At 38.5% G+C, this 24045-nt stretch overlaps 1 protein-coding gene across 1 annotated transcript in view; it reads left to right on the forward strand.

Annotated features, from left to right (window-relative positions):
* The window catches only part of LOC103804067 (neurexin-3-beta), a gene marked incomplete at both ends in the record, with an annotated part of 204472 nt that overhangs the window by 104699 nt on the left and 75728 nt on the right, over window positions 1–24045 (forward strand). The window contains one exon of the mRNA XM_009076656.1: window positions 2505–2676. Coding sequence (XP_009074904.1) covers window positions 2505–2676 — 172 coding nt within the window. The remainder of the gene's footprint in view (window positions 1–2504; window positions 2677–24045) is intronic.

Genomic DNA, 24045 nt, shown 5'->3' on the forward strand with positions numbered 1-24045 from the left:
CACAGGGAACCACTATATACTTTTTGTGTACTTAATGAATGTTAGATTAAGAAAAAGAAAACTGAAGGGTAAAGCCATTTCCAGAGCACAGAGTGCATGTGGCTGTTCTTGTATGCGTCCTCTCTAACACACTCCAACTGCTCATCTTACAAAACCACTGCCACCCCCATTTTACCTTCTTTCTACCTGGTCTGCTACAAAAAGACAGATGCTTTCAAAATGCAAAGGCACAGCACAGAGAAAGCAAAGGTCCAACAATTTGCATGCAGACAGGCTTTAGTGCTCCTTGAGTGGAGGAAAACAAAAGAAAAATACCTGAAAAAAATACAGACCTCAAAAATGTTCCTGAGGTCCCTTCAGAGAAGGGAATTGGTTTTGGAGGATTTGAAAGCAGAAGATGAGAAAAGCTTAGGGCCTACACCTCTCAGATTGTTGTTGCTCTCAGGGCTGAAAGTTTGGGATTGTCAGGGTATCACCAATGTTTAAGTAAAATATAGCTGGATTTACAGGGCTTGTAGAGCTTGGAAAGATAGGTGACTATCACTCCTCTGTCACAGATGAAGAATCTGTTTTATGAAAAGGTGAAAGAAAAGGTTGCTCAAAGTGAAATTATGCTTAAGGGCAAGCAGTAAATTGTAGATCTCCAGGCTGTAGATTAGCTCCTGTATCATTTAATAATATTCAAAATGTTTGGTAACAGTGCATATAACAAACTGTTGCCAGAGCCTGTGTAGAACAGAGAGATGAAGGGGAGCCTTGTGCAATTTTTTTTTAGTACTTTGGTTTTTTTTTCTTATATGCAACCATTCTATTATGTGATCAGAATTATTTTTCTGAAGTCTTAGAGACATCATGGCAGCAGTTTATCTCCAGAAGGACTGTAAGCAATGAAATGGCAATGTGGCTTTTGAGGACAGCAATTTTTGGGACAAATCAGTGCAAGACAAATTCCTATGGAACTCTAAAATTCCTTTTTGGCATAGTAGCATTAAATAAAGAAGAGGAAAAGTAAAATATAGATTGAATCCTGAGTTCACATCATTATTTATAAATAAAATGGCTCTCAGTTTTCCAAGATATAGTGCCAGCACTTGATGTCACTTGGAAGTTTCAAATACATTAGTTAATGGTAATCTTTTCAGGGAAAGTGTTTGGGGCACCCCAGCAAATACCACTATGGAGAGGGAAAAGTTCACACTACCTGTTAAAATTCTTTTGAGCCCTTTTGGACAATGTCATTTGCGTGCTCTGTCTGGCTCTGTATTCACCTTTTTCCCTGCTGTATGGTTAGGATTTATTTTCTATAACTTTAAAGATAACTCCTCAAAGGTAAATCTTTGTCACATACTTACTGGTCTAGTTAATACTTTGGTAACAAGGAAAGAAAATCCACTAGCTGAATGTGTGTGAGGAAAGAAATGAAAGGTCATGTCCATCATGAAGTGTTAAAGTTTAGCGGCAAAGTTTGACTTTCAGATTTAGAAGGAAGGTAGGTCTTGGTAAAAGATGCTTTAATGAGGTATTATAGTATAGGAAACTGGAATTGAAGAGATGTTGAAAATAAATCCCAGATTTACCCCTGTGTCCCTGGTCATTGCTCTTTGCTGTAGGATTTTCTTTGTGCTTTGCTTTTTGGGTTTTTCTTTTTGCTCCTGCCAGGAATGCATAAACTAATTGTTGGGGGTTTTTTTCATGATGTCTGGTGCCCTGGAGATATAAAATATCATGAATAAACTATATCTTGAAGTCTGTGCTTAAATAGCCCTACATTTGTAGCATATTGTCTTATATTCTGATTTATCTTGGTAATTGGAACAAAACCATTTTCATGACAAGGTCCTAGTCAGTCCAAGTAAGAGTATCAGAAGTTGTGCTTCTGCAAAAGAGTCACAGGGAGCTCTGCCCAAGGTGGGTGTGAAGAGAGCTGGAGTAAAAGAGTGGCTGCTCCTGTCTTTTAGGTATTGTAGCAACTAGCCTCCCTCAGGTTGTCAAAGTCAGCTAATTACATTTTTGCTCCCTTCTAAATTTCATCCGTCTTGTAACTGCATTCTTCCTGCTGGATCCCACAGTTATTTGTTTTAGGGTGAGGGCTGTTTGTTTCCCAAGCAGAATAACAGAACAAAACAATTGTTGGGATACAGCCTGCCTGTGGCTGCATTTCAGATAACAAGTGACTGGTAATAATCACTAGAGATGTTTCTCAAATAACTATTTATCCACAACTCCTGATTTTTGTTGCATGATTTCTCACCTGTCTTCTGTGATGTTTTACGGGAACAAATGAGTCACTCTCTTCAGGTGAATGCTGTAAAGAAGAGTGTGAAAGACACTGTTAGTATTGAAGCAGAGCCAATGAAATGTGTCCTGACAAAGCTCAAAACGATGCTTCTGTGTATTCTTCAGTGCCATCTACCGGCACAATTACCCATCAGAGATTTATTGGCCAAGAATATTCTCCTATTGGCAGCAGTTTAAAAACGTGTTTCTTTTCTCTTTTATTTTAGGAGCAAGGCAAGATTGGTGTAGTCTTCAATATTGGCACAGTGGACATCTCTATTAAAGAGGAAAGCACACCTGTAAATGATGGCAAATACCATGTAGTACGCTTTACCAGGAATGGTGGGAACGCCACACTTCAGGTTGACAGCTGGCCAGTGAATGAACACTACCCCACAGGTATGGACCTGTTTTCTTTTCATTTTTCTCTTTCAGTGTGTCTGTACTTTTAAGCTAATGGGTAATAACAACTGGTTGCTATATAAATCTTTGTTACTTCATCTTGAAAATAAACTGACCAGCCTGGTGGTGCATATTCTGTCTCTTGGAAAACAAACTAATGGTCCTTTACACTGGAAGAATAAGTATCTAACTGCGTGGTATGATGCACATAGATCCTGCTATTTCAGAGGTCTCTTAAGTGAGTGAATCCTGGTTCTGCAGAGAATTACAAACTCATTCAACAACAAACTTGGTTTTGCTACTTGTGATATTTTCTAAATATTTAAGGGAGAAAGGTTTCAGACAAACCTTATGAAAAGGAGAGGTGACTCTAGCCATACCACAGATGCTGTCTATATAGATATAGAGTTGAAATGTAAGGAATCTGAAAGACTAAGCAAGAATTTGAGCAGACCTTATGCTTGCCTCATAATTTTTCATCATCTGAATTTCACTTTCCCTTTTAGGTTTGCAGATATAAAGGCTGGCACACCATCTGACCAAAACTGACAACTCTTAGTTGATTTCAGGTCAAAAATGCAGTGAAACAATTCAGCATCTCTTTGGAAACTACCACCCTAAATCCACCAGAAATAGTGAACAACTGGCCCTTGAGACACTGTTACATCTATTATCCCACCATTGGCAAATCACAACCTTGTGATAATTTATGTCACAGTGCTAAAAGGTCAAACTCACTCCCAAGCAAAAACCTGATTGTTGTACGTGATGCTGACAGTACATAAGATAGCTGAGGTATGATGATGTGTAAGGTTACAAAACGCAGGATGAGTACAAGGAAAGAGTTCCAATGGTAACCAGATTCTTCTTATTCACATGTTGTTGCCTAAGATCAAGCCATGAACTTGTTGGTTTCCAATATTAAGTCTTAGCAACTTTAAATTCTTCCTTTCTAGGTCGCGCTTAACTAACTCAGGCCAGAAGGAAGCATTCTTGTGAGTTGTGTAGGAGTTGTTCAAAATAAAGTTAAATGATGGGAAATAGCCTAATTTGAGGTTATATACTAATTTATGTGATATCGCACTAATAAATTACTCCAAGGGGATGATTTAATCTTTTCCACTCCCTCAGAAAGTGCAGAGGGAAGTTTTTAACGTGTGATCTGTGCTAAGGTGCTCTCTACCATATATTCAGCATGGCCCTTTGTCAGTGTTTCAATGAGGTTTATGCAAAAGGATACATTTTCATAATTAACCTTCTTTCTGTGAAAAAAAATATTTTTGAAGAATACCATGACAGACATGCTGAGCTAGATTCTAGCTCTGCTATCCATTGGTTAGAGAGGAATGTGAGCTAGGATAGGCCCAAGTGAGGATCTTTGTTCTGCTCCTTGCATCAATTATTTTGTAAAATACCTCCAATCCAGTTGGCAGTCAATTACAGTCACTAAAGAGCCTATGAATAAATTTTCTTCTTATATTACTTGCAGTTTTATTATACCACTTCCCTGGTGTAAAGAAACAAAATATTCAGCTCAGTGCTTTAGAAATTATTTTTTTCTTAAAAAGAGAAAATAAATCACACTCAGAGACTGCCTCAGTACCCTCTGCTTCTGCTTTCTCTAAAGATAGTTCTGTGTTTTCATTAGAAGATGTATGGGTTTATGGAATCAGCATTAATCTTATGTTCTGGGCTAGTATTGAGTATATATGCAGTTGTACTCCGAGGAAAAAGGGCAACTTTATCTTCCAGACATCTTTTCCTTTCCGTGCATGTATTTCAGTTTCTGTCTGTTTGTAGATGATGAAGTCTTCAGCCAATCTCTGTGAACATAAGGCTTATGGGATCATACTTTGTGTGTGTGCGTAGGTTTCTCCTTTATTTTTCGGCATTTCTTTAAAAATGATATTTTAGCTGAATTTTTAAAAAAAGGCAAAAATCAAGAAAAGTAAAGATCCTACATGACTATGGAAAAAATCCAAACAAACAAGGGAGAAGGGCAGTGTTTCAGCGCCCCAGAGGAAAGGACTGTGGCTTGATCTCAATTCATTTTAAATACCAGAATATCCATATAATAAAGCAGCATTATGAATGCCCCAGATTCAGGAAAAGACTCAATGAGCCAGTAACTACAGGAAACCAATCCTTACTAGTCTCATTTTCTGGGCAGTTAGTGTTTTTTAAAAACAAACACTGAATAAACAGGAGCTTTTAAAATTAATAATTTTTTGTCTTTCACAGACCAAAGTTGCAGTGTTATTTCTTGTACTGAGCACAAGACCAAACCTGTGTTCAGCAGATGTTTGACTCTGAAAAAGGCTTTGTGGTTGGATTGACTCAGGCTAGTCCAGTGTGTTTCAACTGGGGACAGCTGAAACTGCAATTCATATCAAACTTGTGTAGTAGTAGCTAAGGAATCACATAAGATCACATCAATTCTGAAAACACAGGTATTTGTAGTGTTGTAGCCCTTGTGTGTTTGGGCACACTGTGTTATCTGTAACATGAACAATTTCATGTGTACTTGGTTTTCTACACAATGCTACAGCCTAATGTTTGCAAATTTTGCAAACTAGCTAGTATGTCTTCTTTGTCATCACACATGGTACAATCTGCAGGAAGCAGGGCTGCATTCTGAATGGCATTTCCATGCTCCTCTCTGAGTTTTATTACCTGTAGAAGGATTATACATTAAACTCATAATTACTTGCTCAATGGAAAGTACAAATAGAAGTTGGATATTCATTAAATGTGCAAAAAGGGAGAATATTGGCTTTCCTTAAAACACAGTCTACAGTTAAATTGAAATTAACTGAAACTGGCCCAGTGGGACCAAAGACTCCAAAACTCTATTTTTGCAACTTCAAATAAAAGACAAGGAAGTTGAAGGAAAATGGAATGGCAACAAGCTTACAATTCAGCACTGACACTGGGTTTTATAGCATCCAATTGCTTTTCAGTCACCAGCAGCACAAGCTTTGTGCTTCCTTGTGAGGAGGAGGATTAGAGAGAATTGGTAAAGGAGAGAATTAACTTGGAGCTAAGGGTGGCTAAAGTTTGCAACTGAAACAATCCAAATCATTATGGATGATCACTCACCATTAGTACCATCTCAGTGCTGGCAGAGTTTCTCTCACTGGACAGTAAGCCTCTGAACAGTGGCCCTGTACAGGTATCTGAGACAAAGCTCCTGAGAACTGGGAGATGGCAAATAGCAACATTAATACCAAGGCATAGTTTAGTTCAGCCAAAACCATTGGTCTATTTATGATTTATTTGCATTGGTTTCACCCTTTCTCCTCTCTCTCAAGAACACAGTAAGGAGATTGGCTTTTTTCATAGGCTGTACAGATAGCCCATTCCTTGATGCTTGATCATTAAGTTGGTCATGACAATGTGTTTCTCAGTCAGGGTATACACCTTTTCCTATACTCTAAAGTACAGTTTTCTGTGACTACCTCCCTTTGGTCTCACATGCCTTCATCCTTTGGTGTCCATCTCAGAAAACAGGTTGTGCTTGGTCACTGTTATTTTCTTGCTTTAATGTTCTTGGTGAGAGCTTTCTCTATATCTAGAGTATCTATATTTCTGGTGATGAAGCTGGAGTAATTTTGGATCAAGACTTCAAGAAGAGGAAGCATCTGACTTCTCTATATCTAGAGTATCTATATTTTTGGTGATGAAGCTGGAGTAATTTTGGACCAAGACTTCAAGAAGAGGAAGCATCTGACATGTTTTTGTTTCAATTAGAATAAAACCCATCAAATAGCAATTTTCAGAAGAGTTAAAAATAAATCTTCTGTCTTTACACAGAACTGGATACCTCAGTCCCTAAGTTTTCATTAGTTCTTGGATGAGAGATGTTTTTTCTCTGTTCACTGTCTTTGCTTGCAAAGAAATAATTTGTGTGTTGCCAAATTTGTAGTGTATATCAAAACAAGCCTGATATTCCTGTTCATTCATCCGTGCTCTTGACTACATTTTCTACAGTAGAAAAAAAAAATGTTTTAAAGGAGAAGATTAAAGGAAGGGAGACAAAAGACAGGAAGGAGTTGTCATTTAAAGAAATGCATGATTTAGCAAGACAACTGTAGTCTGGATTTTTTAAATGCATTTTAAAAATAAGAAATAAGACAGCATTAAACAAGTGGATTCTTATCAGGATTCATTAGTTCATCCACCCAGTACACATTTCATATTTTTTCCCTTTATCATTCCCTTGAATGATCTCTGAGCCTTCTTGTAGCAGTCTCTGCCCTTCAAATTACATTAATTTGCAGTTCCATTGCTATGGAATAAAAGGAAAAATATTTCATCCTCTTTGCCCCTACTTCATTTACTCTCTCAAATACATTTCTGAGAGGAAGTTGGATTGTTGAAAGTTGGATGAAGTTGGACAGTTAGCTTTTGACAGCAGAACTGATTGCTCTGGCAAGCAGTGTGGCCGAATAATTGCATACCTATAAACCAAAAAGTTGGATCTGAGACCCTGATACCTGTGCTGGGGTTTTCCTTCAGAATAGCTCCAGTTCCAAGGACTGAATGCCCTGAACAGTTGGGGCATATCTTCTGGTTTAATTTCACTTGACAGCAATCCAATTTGTATCCCAAGAACACTTCAGTATGCGAACCAAAGTGTAGCAACTAGAGAGTTGGGAGGTACACCTTGGAGTCATGCTTCTGATTCAAACCAAAATGCTAATGTAGATGGATCTTACCTTAGTATACAGCTGGAGCTGGACAAAGGAACTAATTCTTTCACTTCTTCTCCTCATACTCATGTTGCTTTAAATAGTCAAATTTCTGGTTTTTGACTCTCTCTCATATTCTGTTCAGGGAGATCACTTTATCAATGCCATTCACCATGTAACTGGCTCATGAAAAGTGGCCACATGGGAGTGGAAATGGGAGACAGGGAAAGATGACTTCCTTTATCAACAAGGTTGGTTTATGCCAGTTTAAAGTCTTCACTGAACTACATCTTTAGTAGTCTATGTGAGACAGAGTCTTTGTTTGAAATAATATGCTTTTAAGAAACACAGGTTAAAGTGATAATGGTTTAGATTGTTCTACCTATCTAAAATATGAAAGGCATGAACTCTCTCTTGCTACAATGTAGTTTTTCATTTGCTTGATGGAAAGATCTGAAATCACTTGATTAGCAACAAGCACGTTAAGTAAGACAGGGAAGAAAACTGGCTGAGGTTCTACTTGGTTCTTTCAGTAAGTTTTCTAGCAAACTGATAGCGTACTGAAGGAGCTAGTGGATGTTATGGCAGGATCCCTCTCAATCACCTGCCAAGGATCTTGGGAGTCTGGGGAGGTCCCTGCTGGATGAAAGCTAGCCACTGTTCTTCCAGTCTACAAGAAAGTTGTGAGGGAAGACACAGGGAACTACAGATCTGTTAGTCTAACCTCATATCCTGGGAAAATTATGGGGAAGATTATAGTGTGTGCTATTGAAAGGCATTTAAAGAATAATGCAGTCATAAGGCACAGCCAACATGGGTTCACAGAGGGAATGTTCCATTTAACTAATATGATATCCTTCTATGGCAGAGAAGATGGATGAAGAGAAGGCAGTGGATGTAGGAGTTTTTCAGCAATTTTGTAAGGCTTTTGATACTGTCCCTCACAGCATTTTTCTGGGCAAGTTGTCCAGCTGTGGGATGAGCCAGTATGCAGTGCGCTGGGTTGAGAACTGGCAGCACTCAAAGGGTTGGGGTGAACAGGGCTACATCTAGGAACAGTTCTGTTCAAGATATTTATCAGTGATTTGGATGCAGGAGTTGAATGCACCACTAGCAAGTTTGCTAATGATATTAAACTGGGAGGTGCTGTTGACCTTCTCAAGGGACAAGAGGCTTTGCAGAGGAATCTAGCTAGAGGGGACCATTGGGTTATGACTAACGGGATGAAATTTAGCAAGAACAAATTCTGGCTTCTGCACCAGGGTCAGAGTAGCAGCAGGCACAAGTATAATTTGGGAGAGCAGTGGCTGGAGATCAGCCCTGCAGAAAGGGATCTGGGACTGTGGTCAGCAGATTCAAAGCTGTGCCAGAGGAGGTTCAGACTAGACCTTAGGAAGCATTTCTTTACTGAGGGCAGTCAAACACTGGAACCATCTTGCTAGAGAGGTCTTTGACATCATGCTGTAAGTGTTTAAGAGGCATTTGGACAATGCCCTTAAGAACATGCTCTGTCTTTTGGTCACCCCTGAATTGGTCAGGCAGTTGGACTAGATGATCATTGTAGATCCCTTCCAACTGAAAGTATTCTAGCCTAGTCTAAAGTGACTTGCTCACAAAGTAATAGAGACAGAGGTTATAGTTTTATATTTAAATGAAAGGTAATGTGACAAAGGCTCTAGAGAAAATCTCATGACTGTCAGTTTTTCTAAGTTTTTTAAAAACTTACGTCCTCTCATCTTTGAGAACATTTCCAAGAAGTTAGTTTTGGGACAGCTGAAGTTGTCTACTACATCTCTATAATATCAAATCAGTAGATACTGTATTTCTCATCTCATCTGTTTTAACTGTAGAGAAGCAATTATGGTGGTGGAAACAGCTGAAATGTTTGTGTTGGTCTTTAGATACACTTGAATGGTATTCATTCCATCTGATTCTTCACTTGCTGAAAGCCTTTATGATTAAATATATACAAACTGAAGTATGGCATTTTTTTTATTGCTGTTGAACACTACTGGATACTTTAATGTTAAAGTGATGAGTATTTCTCACTGGGATGATGCTAACTCTGCCCTGCTTGCATGCTCATTTGATTGTACCAAATTAGAATATTGGTTGCAGCCTAATAAGATTCAAAATATCTAGATCCTAATTTTATTTTTTTCTTAAATACACACCCAAACCTATTGCAGGCATTTTTTAAATGCAGTAGTACAATAGGCCAAACAGAACTTGAGTTAAGGCAGCATCAGAGGTTTTACAGGACTTTTGGGATGAGAGAAATGGAGCACAAAGCTGTTGCAGAGACAGCAGACTGAATACTGTGGATGTAGAATGGAAAGGGCACTTCATAAGTAATGAAACTGAAGCTGGTTTAAACAGTAAGTGTTGTGTAGCGCCCTGCAACCTATGATCAGTGCTATTGTAAGTTTCTGTGAAAAACAAAAAACAGATTTAATTTTTTGATATGTGGGTGTGCACACCTCAGGCTGTCTTTAATGCAGAGTCAGTACTCAGTATCTAAAAAATGGTTCTAGGCATCTCTGCAAATCAAATTCTCTGAGTTTTACACAACTGTGGCTTTTGAACTAGAGTTCATAATATCCTTTGAAACAGGTAATTTCTTGTCCTACTCAAGCCATTTATCACCTTTCCCTTGATATTTTCAGTTTCCTTCCACAAGTGGCACAATCTTTTTGTTCAATGAAGTCCATTTCCCACCTCATCCTTCTACTGTAGGGACTTGAGGAGGGTGTTGTTTCTTTTCTTTTCTTCATTCTTTTTGGTTTTATTTAGTTTTTATCAGCAACATTTTCTTTCTCTCCCTCTGTGATTTCCCAGCCGTGAGATAAATAGCCTTGTATCTTACAAGCTAAATACAATTACTGCTATCAAAACTGGAGTCTTTCTCTCCCTGTAAATGTCTCTCGGAAGCTGATAAGCTGTTCAAGGCAAACTGCAGGCTTCTGCCTAATCCTGAGATTAAACATAACCACCCAGAAGACAGCAAGAGATAATTGGGGGGGAGGTTGAGGGGAGCCAGGCAGGAGAGGAAGAGAAGAGGAGAAAGTGAGATCCTCTCCTGAGATATTAAGAGGACATACAGGAGGCTCAAGGTTATTTGTAAAGGAATTGCACAAAACACACAAGAGCTTGTTATGATGAGGAATTTCCTCGGATAATGCAGTGGTTGCTGTAGTTGCTAATGACAAATTTTAGCAGGGATTTGTTTGATGTAAAGCATATAGGGGAGCTGTAGAAAACAGCTCCCGCCCATGACTGCTGATTTTTATATATTAGTCCCAATCTGGTCCTTGAAACAGAAGGTCTCACAAGGTTGCATCCAGATGCTTGGTGCATACAGACTTGGGTTCATCTCTCTAGCTTTATGCTGTATGTGGGAAGACAGTAGATTTCCCATGAGTGAGGCAGGGGACTGAGCCAGCTTCTCTGTGCTCTGTTTTGCTATGGGTGGACCAACTGAATAAGGGCAACCTAACTGTCCTGTTCGTGAAACAGAGTTAGCACTAATTTTCTAGGAAATAGGAGTGCCTTAATTACAGGGAAATAGTGTGTGATACCTGTAGTAGTCTTCAATTATAACCAAGGTGGAGTTGCTGAAGATGAACACTCTTTATGAGTTAGTCCAATGCAGTTGAAAAAAGCAGCCTCGTTTCTGGATATATAAATTTTTCCTGGGTTTTTTTTTTTTTTTTTTTAGTCAGTGACATTTTAGTTTTTTCCCCTCTGTCATTATTTTTTCTTATGTTTTTGAAAGCTTGTCTGTGTTTTTTAAACTGTTAGCAATGGGATATTACTTCTCCTAACTTTGCCTTATTTAATTTATAATGCATTAGCTAAGAAGGAGAAGATAAGTTTAGATGGTCTAATAGTAGCTTCACTGGGGAAATTAAGAGAGCACTACATATCCTTTCTTCAGCTGACATGTGTGCTGATATTGTAAATAATATGCAATATTGAGATTATTATTTCTTATGAGCTCAGTGATGCGAAGTCTGATGCTGATTGGGGCATTAACAAGGAAAACTCAAAAGCAGAACTACCTGGAATGTCTGAGTCGTGGCAACAAGTTCTTTCTTTTTAAATTTGTACGTAGCCCTGCACAGTATCCCTGTATGGCTCATATTGTACAGTGATTTCCAAATGTTCAGTAACTGAGCCCTATTAGAGAAAATCACCAATTCTCTGTGTTTTGAAGAACCTAGCTTCTCCCTCTCCCAAATTCCCTCTGTCTTTTGCAGAGTGATTTTGACATCTCATTCCCTCTTCTATCCACCCCTCACCCCCAAACAAAATCTGGTTTCTGCCTTCTTTTGCCCCTTTAGCAATGCCATCCTTCCCTCAGACTGGAGGCTGTTATGATCTCCTGACTTCTGAAACCTTGCTTCTGAAACCAAGTTAATAGACATTTCATTGAATCCAGTTGCTTCCCTGATGAAGCACATGAAACCTGTGCTTGACTTCTTGGAGTCATTAATAAGACACATTGCTTGATCTGCAAGCTGAAGGGATTTTGTTGTAGTACTGTTGGATCCCACTGTAGTCTTAATATTTTCCTCTCCAAATGCCCTTGTGAGTGGGCAATGAGTAAGGAACAAGAGCACTGAATTTTGATTAGCCCTATGGGCTGAGTGTAATCCCCAGGGTTCTTGTCATACACTTATTTGTGGGTTTCGATTTTTCATATTGTACTCATTTTGTGGGTCTTAAATGAGCTCTCAGATGCTTCCTATCAGCATGAATTGGAGACAGCATATAAAGTGCCTTTGACAGATTTACTGCATTTCATAATGAGCCTAAAACATATAAAAAGACAGGGTTAATAAAACAGAATTGGAGAAGCACATTTTGAAGGCAGTACTGTGACATATGTTGAAAGATCTGCCAAGAGGGATGATTAAAGCATGACAAGTTGATGAAATCAAGAGTTGATTGTAGCTTGTCACTGCAGGGCCATAACATCTATAATACATTTATAAGGTTGGAAAACTGATATATATGGCTACATGATATGAACACTCAGTTTTGGCCGCCTGTATCCACTGACATGCAAACCTACGCACATTAAGTTATCGACAAACAAACATACATTGAAATTTGTGCAAGACCATCAATGTTAATGCACGTGTGTCAATACTGGGTGATGGGATAGGATCTGACAAGATATAAAACTTTCATAAATGTTGCCACTATGCTCATGCCTTAACTTCTGTGTACTTCGTGTTTTGTTTTCCCAAAGGAAGAATGAAGCTGTGGTTCATTTCCACTTTGCCCCATCCTCAAAATGGTACATGGAAGTGCTGTAGGGCTTTTCTGTCTTCCAAATTCTCTCTTGAAGGACAGTGGAGAGGAAAGACAGAAAACACAAAAAGTAGCTATATTGAGGCTTTCACTACCCTTTGTTTGTGTTGAAGTTTTGTTTCTCAAAACTGATCCAGGATCTTGTGACACTGCATTCAGACTGAGTGAGCTGCAGTATTACCTTCACCAAGTACCTCAAGCCCATGTGAGCAGCAGTCTATCAAGCACTGGAATTTTTGTCAGCTTGGTGTTAAGAAAGAAGGAAATGCATGGATTTTTATGAAGACATGTAAGGTAACCAAGCAGAACAAACAGGACAGTATTATTTAGCAGCAATAGGACTGAAAGAAGGATTTTATCTAAAGAAGGATAGACACAGAATAGTATATTGTGTCTTCTATCTGGGGGATTGGCTCGAGAGTTGTTTGGCAGAAGGGGACTTGGGGATGCTGACTGACAGCCATCTCAATATGAGCCAACAGTGTACACAGGTTGCCTAGAAGGCCAATGGCATCTTGACCTGTATCAAGAATAGTGTGGCCAGCAGGCCTAGGATAGTGGTCATCCCTCTGTACTCTGCATTGGTGAGGTCACACCTCGAGTGCCATGTTCAGTTTTGGGCCTCTCACTTTAATAAGGACATTGAGGTGCTGGAGAGAGTCCAGTGAAGGGCAACAAGGCTCCGAAAAGGTCTAGAATACATGTTGTATGAGGAAGGGTTGAGGGAATTGTGTTTGTTTAGCCTTGAGACGTAGCAGCTCAGGGGTGACCTCATCGCTCTCTACAACTACCTGAAATGGGATTGTATAGAGGTGGGAGATGATCTCTTCTGCCAACCTTGATGATTCTATGATTCTATTCTTCATGCAAGTAACCATGACCATCTTAATTTCCACCCAGGAGCCCACAGATAGTCTTTGAGATGTGTGAAAGAGGGGAGAAGGAATAGGAAGCATTCTTCTGCAGCAGTCTTTATTACTGCTACTTTACAGTCTCATAAAAGGTTGTTCTAATATGCAAATACATGCCACAGAGGCAATACTTGTTTTAACTTAGCCAAAATACTTTATCTTGTTTATAGCCTGAATAAAGAAAATGCTGCCAAAAGTTGAGGAAAACTTTTTGTCAGTGCTGTCCAAAAGAACAGAGATATGTAATATATTGCTGCATGCTGTTAGTTGAATTAGCGTAGCAACATTCTTGGATCTTTCTGAATCAGGTCAGATGTCCACTATGTCAAATGTACAAATGCATCAGAAGAAAATTTGCTTTAATGGTCAAGATGGCACTTTTGTCTAATGGTCCAGGATTTGGGATTATTTTCCTTCTATCCTCCCAGAGCTTGTTTGTTCATCTAATCAGGTTCTTGAGCCTGAGAACAGCCAAGTGTCTGATGCTTCAGATAATTACAGTAACCCACCATGGCAACAACCCAAAGATGTCCTTCTAAAAAAGTTGCTCTACTATGACATTTATCTTATCATCTGAAATATGAAGTCACATAAAGTTGTATGTGTTTGTATCACGTCTACAGTCATTACATTTGTATTACTCTGTTGGAAAGCAAATGCTTCCTTTTTTCCCCTCATTAATTTATTCAGAGATACATGATCATGTGGAGATACTCCCACTCCTTCTCCAGCTGGAATTTGACAGAAATTACTTTTCTGTGCTGTGACCAGATTGCTCAGCCAATTTTAAACCATGACAAACCAAAACCTAGGCAGTTTAGTGGCATCTGTAATTTTCCCCATTTCTCTGGTCTTTTTCTATTGGTGATCTTGATTCTGAAATCTCAGTTCTTTACTCTTATCTTAGTCCTATGGACCAGGATTCTTTGTAAGGTAAATTATTGCAACACAGAGGGAATGCTTAGGAAAAGTTGTATTAACCTTTGACAAGGGTAGTAGTGCATATAGTGTAACTCAGGAAGAGATGAGATTTACAATTCCCCATTCCTAGGCTTGTCCTGTGTCAGAATGATCACTTACAGTATACCGAGATGCAGTATCCATGATGCATATTTCTGCCTAGTTTTTCTCACCCTTGTGATATCTGATGTAAGAACCCTAGGCCAAGGAATCTCCCTAAACACTGGCATTACATTCTTATCTTCACTAGAGGCCTTTGAGTCCCAGTCCCTGATATACTATGGTGAAAACCAGATCTAAGCCATGTATTTTTCCTTGTATTTCCTTGACATCCAGCACACTTCTTTCTAGAATCATCACTATGCCATGAATAGTAATTACATACTAAGAGATATAGGTATATCCGGATAGCTTGGTCTTGCTAACAATTCCACACCAAAGTATGCAGCTGTTCACATAAGCATGTATATCCTAACTGTCTGAATGCTCCTATCTTATGTTTTCATCTGTTTGTGTCCATTGGTCCATGATTGTATGAATGTCCAGCATAAACATCATCACCAAAGATTTCTGATAAATTTCTCCTTTGCTGGCATAAGATCATTAGAATCATAGAATGGCTTGGGTTGGAAGGGACCTTAAAGATCATCGAATTCCAATACCCCTGCCATGGGCAGGAACACCTTCCACTAAACCAGGTTGCTTAAAGCCCCTCCAGCCAATTAGTATTGGTTCAGTCATTTGATAGTACATAAAATGTAGCTTTATAATGTAGTGCAGAAAAAGATGGAAAAATATTTCTCAGATGAAGACTCAGGCTAAGTAAGATTGCTGTAAAGTTAGAATCCTACTAGACAGCACAGTGTATTGCATTCCCAGACATCAATATATTTACGGTTCTCTCCTGGGTTAGTTATGTTTCAGTTCTCGTGGTCAAACAGAGTTGTTATATTTTCATTCTTCTCTCTCTCTCTGACCCTCTGTCCCTGTCTCTCTCTCATACACACGTGTGCACACTAAGAATGAGCAAACAAACATCTGGCCTGAGGGATCAGAGGCTTGAACAACAACTTTGTGCTTTTCTGATCACATTGCCTGCAGAAAGAACAGTGCCAGCTGTAATCCCAGGTTGACATGCTGACATGCAGTGACAGAAGGGACTCATGTTTCTGCATCAGCCTTCTCCCTGCTCACTGAAAGCACTGAATAGCACAAAGTCATTAAAATCCGATGCTGTGGACTGAAACAGAGGAACTGTGTGAAAGGATGGTCAGAAATGAAGGGGCCAGTCATGGAACTGGGAGCCAGGAGTTCCCAAATCCCAGCCTTGGCTTTAGAGCAGTCCTTCCCTGTGGTCTTGGGTAATGCTTCTCCCACTCTATGGCAGTTTTCTAATCAGTAAACTGGGGATAAAGCCCCAAGTTACCTTATCTGTGGGGATGTAAATAGAAAATATTTCTGACTCAATGAATTTGTATCTTTATTATTTCGTGAGAACCTGGAACTCCTACTTCATGGCATGGCTTTAGGAATGGCATCTGTCTTTGGGGAAGGCTTACTGGCTTACTACAGGGTTCTCAGCTTCTCTTTTCCTCTTTCTAAACTTATGCAAACAAAAGAATTGATTTCATGATTTGTAGCAATTAGAGATGGGAAAGGCCTGTTTGCTCTCATTTATTCCATTCTATAACAAACTGATATCCCCCACCACTTTATCAAGTAAAATTTTAAATAATTCAAGAATTTCCCTGAGGAGACTGTAGCACTGTCTAATACATAATCTTGATAGAAAGTGTTTCTTAATAAATTTCTTCTTTCATCAGTTTGTTACTTGCTTTTAGTTATTTCTTGGCATTCACCCTAGAGAACTTGCCCCCTTCCATAGGGTTTTTGTCATTCTGTTATTTGTAACTGATTAGCTTTCCATCCTCATTGGTGACATTTGCCCAAACGCCTTATAGGCGTTACTCTTATTAATGTGACCAACTGAGCAGCCTCCCTGTACTCAGCGCTGTAATAATGAGAAAAGACTATACGTGCTGTCTCTATCTGCATATTCAATTCCCCATGTTATCCCCCTGATAATATGTGCACAGGGAAATGAGACCGAGAAACATCTGAAGGTTTCTAGTGAAGCCAACCCAGGTCCATCACTGCCAGCACCACAGTGGAGTTCCTGCTGGAGCTGAGTCAATTCCCACATAGATAGAGGAGTTCCTGCTGGTACCTTCCAACAAGGAGTCTTGGTTTCAGTGTAATGCCTGATAAACATAAAGAACAGCCCTTCTCCAATGGGGAGCACAAAGCACTGAGCCCCAGGTGGCTCTGCTCTTTCTAACCCTACGCCCATGCTGACTGTGTCTGACCTAAGCTAGCTGTCTAGCTGACTACTCTTGTTTGCAGTGGTGCAATAGTGAGCCACTGACTTCTCATGAAGCATATATAAAGCCACAAGTTTTCTTATCTTAGGTCCTGCACCATGCAAAGGCAGTTGTACTGTTTTGAGTTTCATGTTGCTTCTGGAAGCAAAATAGCTGCAGTGGTGGAGCTCCAACAATACCTAACCCAAAATATGTAAACTAGATTCAACATTTCTCTGTCCTGACTTGGCATAATGCACAAAGCAGATAAGCAACCTCTAGCTAAATGGGAGTTTATTGAACTGAAAGTGTCAATACAAATAAAGTGCTTTTGGCATTTGGTTAGTGCTGCCTGTTCCCACTGGGCTATATAAAGCACCTCTTGACCTTTCACAAGGGAATCAAAGAAGTGGGATGTGGGGACAGTAGCAGTGGATTTTATTCTGATCTCTGTTTCATATTTCTTCCTGCAAAATGAAATTTGTTCTTGTTTAAAATGGAAAGATCAATACGTAGTTTCAGTTGTTCTTTAATAGTCACTTTAGCCTTGGCTGCCTGATACGGGGCCTAATTTGGATCGGATCAGTGAAAAAAAAATCCAATAATTTGCACATTCCTTACAAAACATCTCAAATGTCTAGTAATGTAGACACCTGGATTGTTTCATGTTTTTGCAAAGGTTGAACTGGTAACTGCTTTCTCTATTCTGTACATTAGTTCAGTTTTCCAGCATAGCTCAAATGAGAACTAAAGCATACTGCTTTTATTTCACGCTCATGGCCTCAGCTTCTATAGGGCTGAAATGGTTTGGTATATATATATATATATAATCTGCTCATATAAAGTAAGGCATGAATCCCATTTTTCACAATACTAACTTTTTTTCCTTCTGCACACTTGAAAGTTTTATCGACCTTCTTCCACCTTTGCTAGCCGGAGTTTTCTTTTGTTTTACTCCTAGTGTGCTTCTGTGTTAGATTATCAGGAGTAAAGCACTCATTTTCTTAGTCATCCAAAACAGGATGGAAAGTTTAGTCTGAGAGAGGTTGAGATGTTACTGATCTTGTCCTGGGGCAGAGCAGTGAATTAGATGACTTCTCCAAGTCTTCCTTAGTCTTATTAATGTCATGGTGGTCCATGCTAGCTGCACCTTCTGAACAGACATTTAAAATCTAATCTCCTAGTTTGCCTATGAACTTCCCAATAATTTTGGCCTGAATGCCACTTTACTTAGAATTAGGATCCCAGCTTTTTTAGGTTAAAGGAGATGAGATGAAATAGAGAGTGGCAGCAGTGTAAAGCTTTTGGTTGAGGTGCTGGAAACTTAGAACTCCAGTTGTCTGAGTAATTTTTGCTGTTGTAGTTTTGCTTGCTAATTCTTTCTCCTATTTTTAGTGCTTGTGTTACCAAGGCCTTTTTGTCTTTTGTCATGAGGGCAGTGAGATGAGGAGAGTTGAAGTGTGAAGGTCAGCGTTTAACTCCAGTCCACAGTGAGTTGAACCCAAGGAAAGGTGTGGCTCCCAGCAAACAAATGTGATCAGAGGGAATTGAAGATAAAGTCAAGGGCATTTAGGACTAAGGAGAAAATGAGAACAAGAAATAAAAAGAGAATTCAGGAGTCAAAGATGCAACTTTATTGAACTGTGAAGGCAAAGGAAAAAACCATAAAATCCAAGAGTCGAAGCAAAGCTGAAAAATGACAAGACTTGACTATTCTTCAATCACTTCAAATGAAATTAGTTAACATTTGGGATTTTGTCTTCCATAGCACCCCTTGTTACACAAGGCAAAACTGAAGCTTTGCAAGAATTTGTAGAGGGACAGTTAGGGGTAGTTAGAAATATTCCAGGTCACCTGCCTTATAATTATTTCGTTTAGCTGCATGGCCATCCTGTTTCTTTTCTGTATAAGCCACATCTGTGGTTTCAGGTTTGGACAGTTTTCAAGTGTTTTCTAAAAGCCACTGTAAGTAGAGATTTTTTGCATGTTTTGATTTTAATACAACCATTCCCTGTGTTATATAACATAAGCCACAATATGGTCTCACAGTAACACAAAATAAACAGCTATACATAAACAGACCCGATGCTAAAACTTGACTGTAGTTATCTTATTCCTTCCTGATTTATGGAAGAAGGTTCTAGTCCTAAATATGGACTTTACTAATAGACTTGTCTCAGTTTTCTAGATGAATATAAAATGTGAACAAATGGTGCTTGCACTTCATAGTATTTAAAACAAAACATGTACTTAAGGAAATGTGAAAATGGGGCAATTCAGTGTACTCTAAGCCTTTAACTGCAGCTGCCTGAAAACAGAACTGGTTAAAGAGGTTCACTGTGTGCCAACCACAAACATAGTTTGGAAACCTTCGTGCCCTTTATTAGATATTAGGGGAAAGTGGTAGCTTCTCCATGATGCATGCAAGTCTCCTTTTCTAGGGCACACAGCATCAGCTCTAGGAGAGTTTTGGGACTGAATTGAACCGAGTTAGTTTATGATAGTAGAGGATTTAGCCCTCAAAGATACACTTTGCGTTCTGTAGCAGGCTGCCTTTCTCCCATGATGATGTCAATTAAGTGTATGCAAATCTTAGTGAGGTTATGGGCATCCATAAAAACTCAAAGGGAGCTGACATTAAAGACCTCTGGGTGAACTGATCTATCAAACACTAGCTGTTTACAAGCCCTTCTCCTACTGAAACTCCATTTGCAGTAATGGAAGAGAGGTGGAATCATTTTAATCCTTGAACACTGATATAAAGATGGTTTTTAAGTCATTTCTATCACTAGCCTTTCATTTAATAACTGCTCATTAGAGAAAATGTCTCCTTTTTTTTGGAGACTTAGAAGCAGTGCAGAAAATATTGCTGCTGTAGCGTCTCTTCATAGAACAGTCTTTGACAGCAATTTAGGACAGATGAGTATTTTCTTACAGTATTCTTTTAAGCATCTTCCTGGACTTGGCAACACATCAGGTTAATATTCCACCTGGAAGTGAGTACTTTCTTTCTGCCCAGTGCAATTTGCTGGAACCTTTCAGGTTTTCGCTTTCTCACCAAAGAGGCAGTAAATCATCATGATTGGTATCTAGGCCAAGAAGCAACATTTTTCAGAGCTTCAATTGCTCTTTACTTTCATTGGCTCAAGAGTCCATTTTGGTTTAGAAATAAGCTTAATGCAATAAAGCTTGTTTGTTTTCTTAAAGGAACCATGAGCAGAAAAGCAAAATATCATCCACCACTGAAGGCTTTTGGAAGAAAATTCTGCTTTGCCCATGTGCAAATTTAAACTGTCTCCCCCTGGATTGTTGCACTGTATCAAAATCATTTCCTGTGGGAACTGCCAGTAGTGATTAGCACAAGGAAATTCTTTTGATTTTTTTTTCCATTGCAGTTTGGTCTAAATTGAAGATTATCAAGAGCTAAAGTTCAAAGTGAATCTGATGTATTTATCTGTATATTCTGTGGAGCAGGGATAGAGTGCTTCAGAAAAAAAAGAAGACTGGCAAATGTTCAAATTTAACCAGCAGGCTCTGATTTTTTTGATTGAGGTGCCAGATTTTCTTGAGGTAAATAGAGACAAAGAAACAAACGAAAATAGAGCTCTTGTGCTATATTCCTCTCCAAAGTATTTAGTCCTCAGGAATGTCTGTGGTAATTGAAATATTTTGAATATTCAGCTTAACTAGGATTCAGGGATCTAGAAGGTTTCAAAATGTTACCATTAAAATCCTTGAGGTCATAAGAGCCTGGCTCACTATCAGTTTGTTGGAAAACTTAGGAGATGCAGTGGAATTTCTATTAATTGTGCATGTAAGTCCTATATGGGACAAAAGACATTTTCCTTAATCAACTAGAACTTATGGGAGCAAAAATATTTAGTACATCACAAGTAGCAAAACTAATCAACCCAACTTTACTATAAAGTTATAACCTGCAGACCTTTGAGACCCACATTGATTCGGAATGCAGAAGAATTATGGGATTAAGAGTATTTTCTAAGATAAATTTAAATTACTGTCTTTACCCTGTGTGTTCTATTCTGAAGTGTACAGCCATGAATCAGAGCTGGATTCACAGAAAAAAAAAGAGGGAATCTGTGCTAGTTACATGAAGGAGTTGTTTGAATGTGTGAATCATTCAGCTCTAGAAAGGAATTGCATTGAGGTCACAAAAGGATTGTTAATGAAAATTTCTCTATATGAAGATGGACAAGAACTCCCCTTAATTGCATCATGGCTCACCTCTCAGAGGTCCAGTGAGCTTACTTCATGTTGAACTTATGTTACTTCGTGTTGCAAACCATGATATTTCCTTTTTTGAACTCTCATATCAAATGCTGTGTTTATTTTTTTAAGGCACAACTCTAAGTCAATATTAATTTAGTAATTGCATGGGTTTATTGGTTGTATTTCATGACTATCCTAAGCACTTAACAATGAGAAACTTGTTCTTTAAGTTAATGTTGTAACTGGTTATATCAGTGAACACATTCTCATGCACAGTTTTTTTAAATCATTCTTACTTATGTCTGAAATAAAAGTTAAAAACAAAACAAAAGAAGAATAGATCAGGTACTAATGTTGCAATTTAAACATATTTGAATTTTCTAATGCCCTTCGATTTTTCATAGCTTTTAAAGGTATCATTTTTATACGTATTTTAATCTTGCTGAATATATCTGCATAATAAGAAGAATAATAAAATTAAATTAAACCTGATTTTAAAAAAAAGTCTTTAAAGTTGTGGTGGGGAATAGTTGTCATTTCTGGCTTTCTTGAAGGTCTAGGACTATATTACAAGAAACCCATTTTTCCTTGTCATGTCTTCTTTGTCTCACTTCCTTTTTTACCTTAGTCTTGCTGGCCTGTTCTTGTCAGATGCCTTACTTCTGAGAAATTGCAATCCATTACCTTTTTTCCTTTCCACAGTCAGCCTTCCATGCAGAGGAAGAAGCACTCCGTGCCAGACCCTGGCTGATTCTGGTGTCCCTCTTTCTTTATTCTGAAAAGATCTAATTGCCACCAGTAAAAGGTTGCTTATGTACATACCAGATGAAGCCAGTGGAGTCTTTTTGTTGCTAGTGAATAGTGTTATAGAATTTCTTTGGGGCTATGGAAAATGTTCTTGCCCATCAACAGTAAGATACCTAATGCAGTTATCTAGCCAGTAGTCCTAACTCAAAATGTAGTCTATAAAAGTGGGGAATAACCTCCCTTTCTACTGAAACTGTATCTTTCTCTGTCAAGTTTAACAGAGATGTAGTAGCAGACTTTCTGTAAGTGTTCAAGTCTGGATTGACAGAGAAACTTAGATCTATAAGTGCCATTGAAATGCCTCCTGAGTGTCTTTCAGGACCTAGTACTCCTTTCTTACACAGAGCAAATTAGGCACACTGCAACAGAACAAAAATGTCCTAAAGGAGTTGTAAAATTTTCATGATTGCATTTATTAAATTTAGCTGCTTTGGAGAGCATGGATTAGTGTGTTCAGAAAAGTTCTAATTGATAAGCTGAATGCCTTGCTAACTGATCTTAAAACAGAAATTGATTTTGTTTCTGTTCTTCCCAAACCAGTGGGTCTGCTTTCCTGTCCTGTGAGTGCAAACTTACCCTAGGCTTAAATGGATGGGAGAATTTGCAGGAAAGGAACCTGTCCTTTAGCTTAAACAACTGGGTAAACAACTGATCTGTGTGACCTCAGCTTACATTAGTCATCAGGTTATTATTCACAGACAAAGATCATTTTTATTAATATTACTGTCTTTTTAGTTAGTTTTTTTAATTTGTTTTTGTTTATATTACCTCTACTGCTCTTTATCAAGTTTTTTCTTGGATGCTGCACTGAACATGATTAAAATTTTCTGTTCAGGAGTCTGTATCCATAGAAGTACAGAACTGACTTTTTGTTGCTGCTGATAGGAAGTATGAGAGCTGGGAATATACTTAGAGGTAACTTAATGTCTGTGAATTACTTCAAGCCACCACAGTACATTGTTTAATGTGATTTGAAAAATGACTGGCAGAGAGTGTTTTCAATATGTTATCTTTTCCTTCTAGTTTATCCGAGTAACCAGTTGTATGTGGCAGGTGTCTGAGGTGCAACAGAGAAACTGGAACATTAGTGTGTGTCAGCTTGTGCTTAATTAGATATCTCTACACTGGGGAATAGTAGTTCCCACAATGAATCTGTTACATGGAAGGAAAAAGTAGATGACTTTGCAGGAAGATAATAAGGAACTGGGCTGTTAAATCTGTTCTTAAATGGTTTTGCTTTATTTTACCTGTTGCTCCAAATAAGCAGCAAGGCTTGTAAATGTTCATCATTACAGCCAGAGATACTAACCCAAATCTAAATTGCTCTTTTCCTTACAGCTGAGCTAACAGAGATATAGGTAATGATTTTTACAAATACCCCTTCAAATTAAGTCGATTCATGTGAATCTTTGTGGGATTATAGCTGGTATGTTGCTAAGGTGCCTCTTACATGTTCCAGAAAGCCAGCAGTAACCTGCTACTGAGACAATGGCTGTGGCCAGCAGGTACCTCATACACACTGGCAGCATTTCTGAGCAACAGGTACACAGTAAGGACTATTCAACACACAAACTTCACCAGTCGTATTTCTTGCAGTATGGAAGTGTCTGATGTTGACTTGGTGGACTTATGTGAGTTAGCAATTTATTTTTTTTCATTGGTATGTCATTACATTCAAAAAAGATTACATCTGTTTCAGAACATAAAAAAAATATGAAGCCACATTAGGCTATTTATACGTGGGACTTTAAAGGCAGAACTGCAAATTGTGCAGAGCTGTTGCTGATTCTTGGACTGTCATTTATTCAAAACACATATTGCAGTGCAACTGATCGACCGAACTAATCTTTATGGTAGCATTACTTCAGTAAGGTGGGGGCTTACTCCTTTTTCTGCAATATTATAATGATGCTTGTCAAAGATGCACTCTTTTTATGCCTATCTGACTGAAGAGTTTATGTAAAAGTAATACATGAAGCAAAAATTAGAATGAGTCAGAAAGTGACTGTAGCTGAAGAAAATTAAAAAGCAGAATAATGGCACTTGTTCACTGTCACTCCTAACACCATCAAACTGAGCTGCTCCTTT

Source organism: Acanthisitta chloris, unplaced genomic scaffold, assembly GCF_000695815.1.
Source record: "Acanthisitta chloris isolate BGI_N310 unplaced genomic scaffold, ASM69581v1 scaffold14046, whole genome shotgun sequence".
NCBI lineage: Eukaryota > Metazoa > Chordata > Aves > Passeriformes > Acanthisittidae > Acanthisitta > Acanthisitta chloris.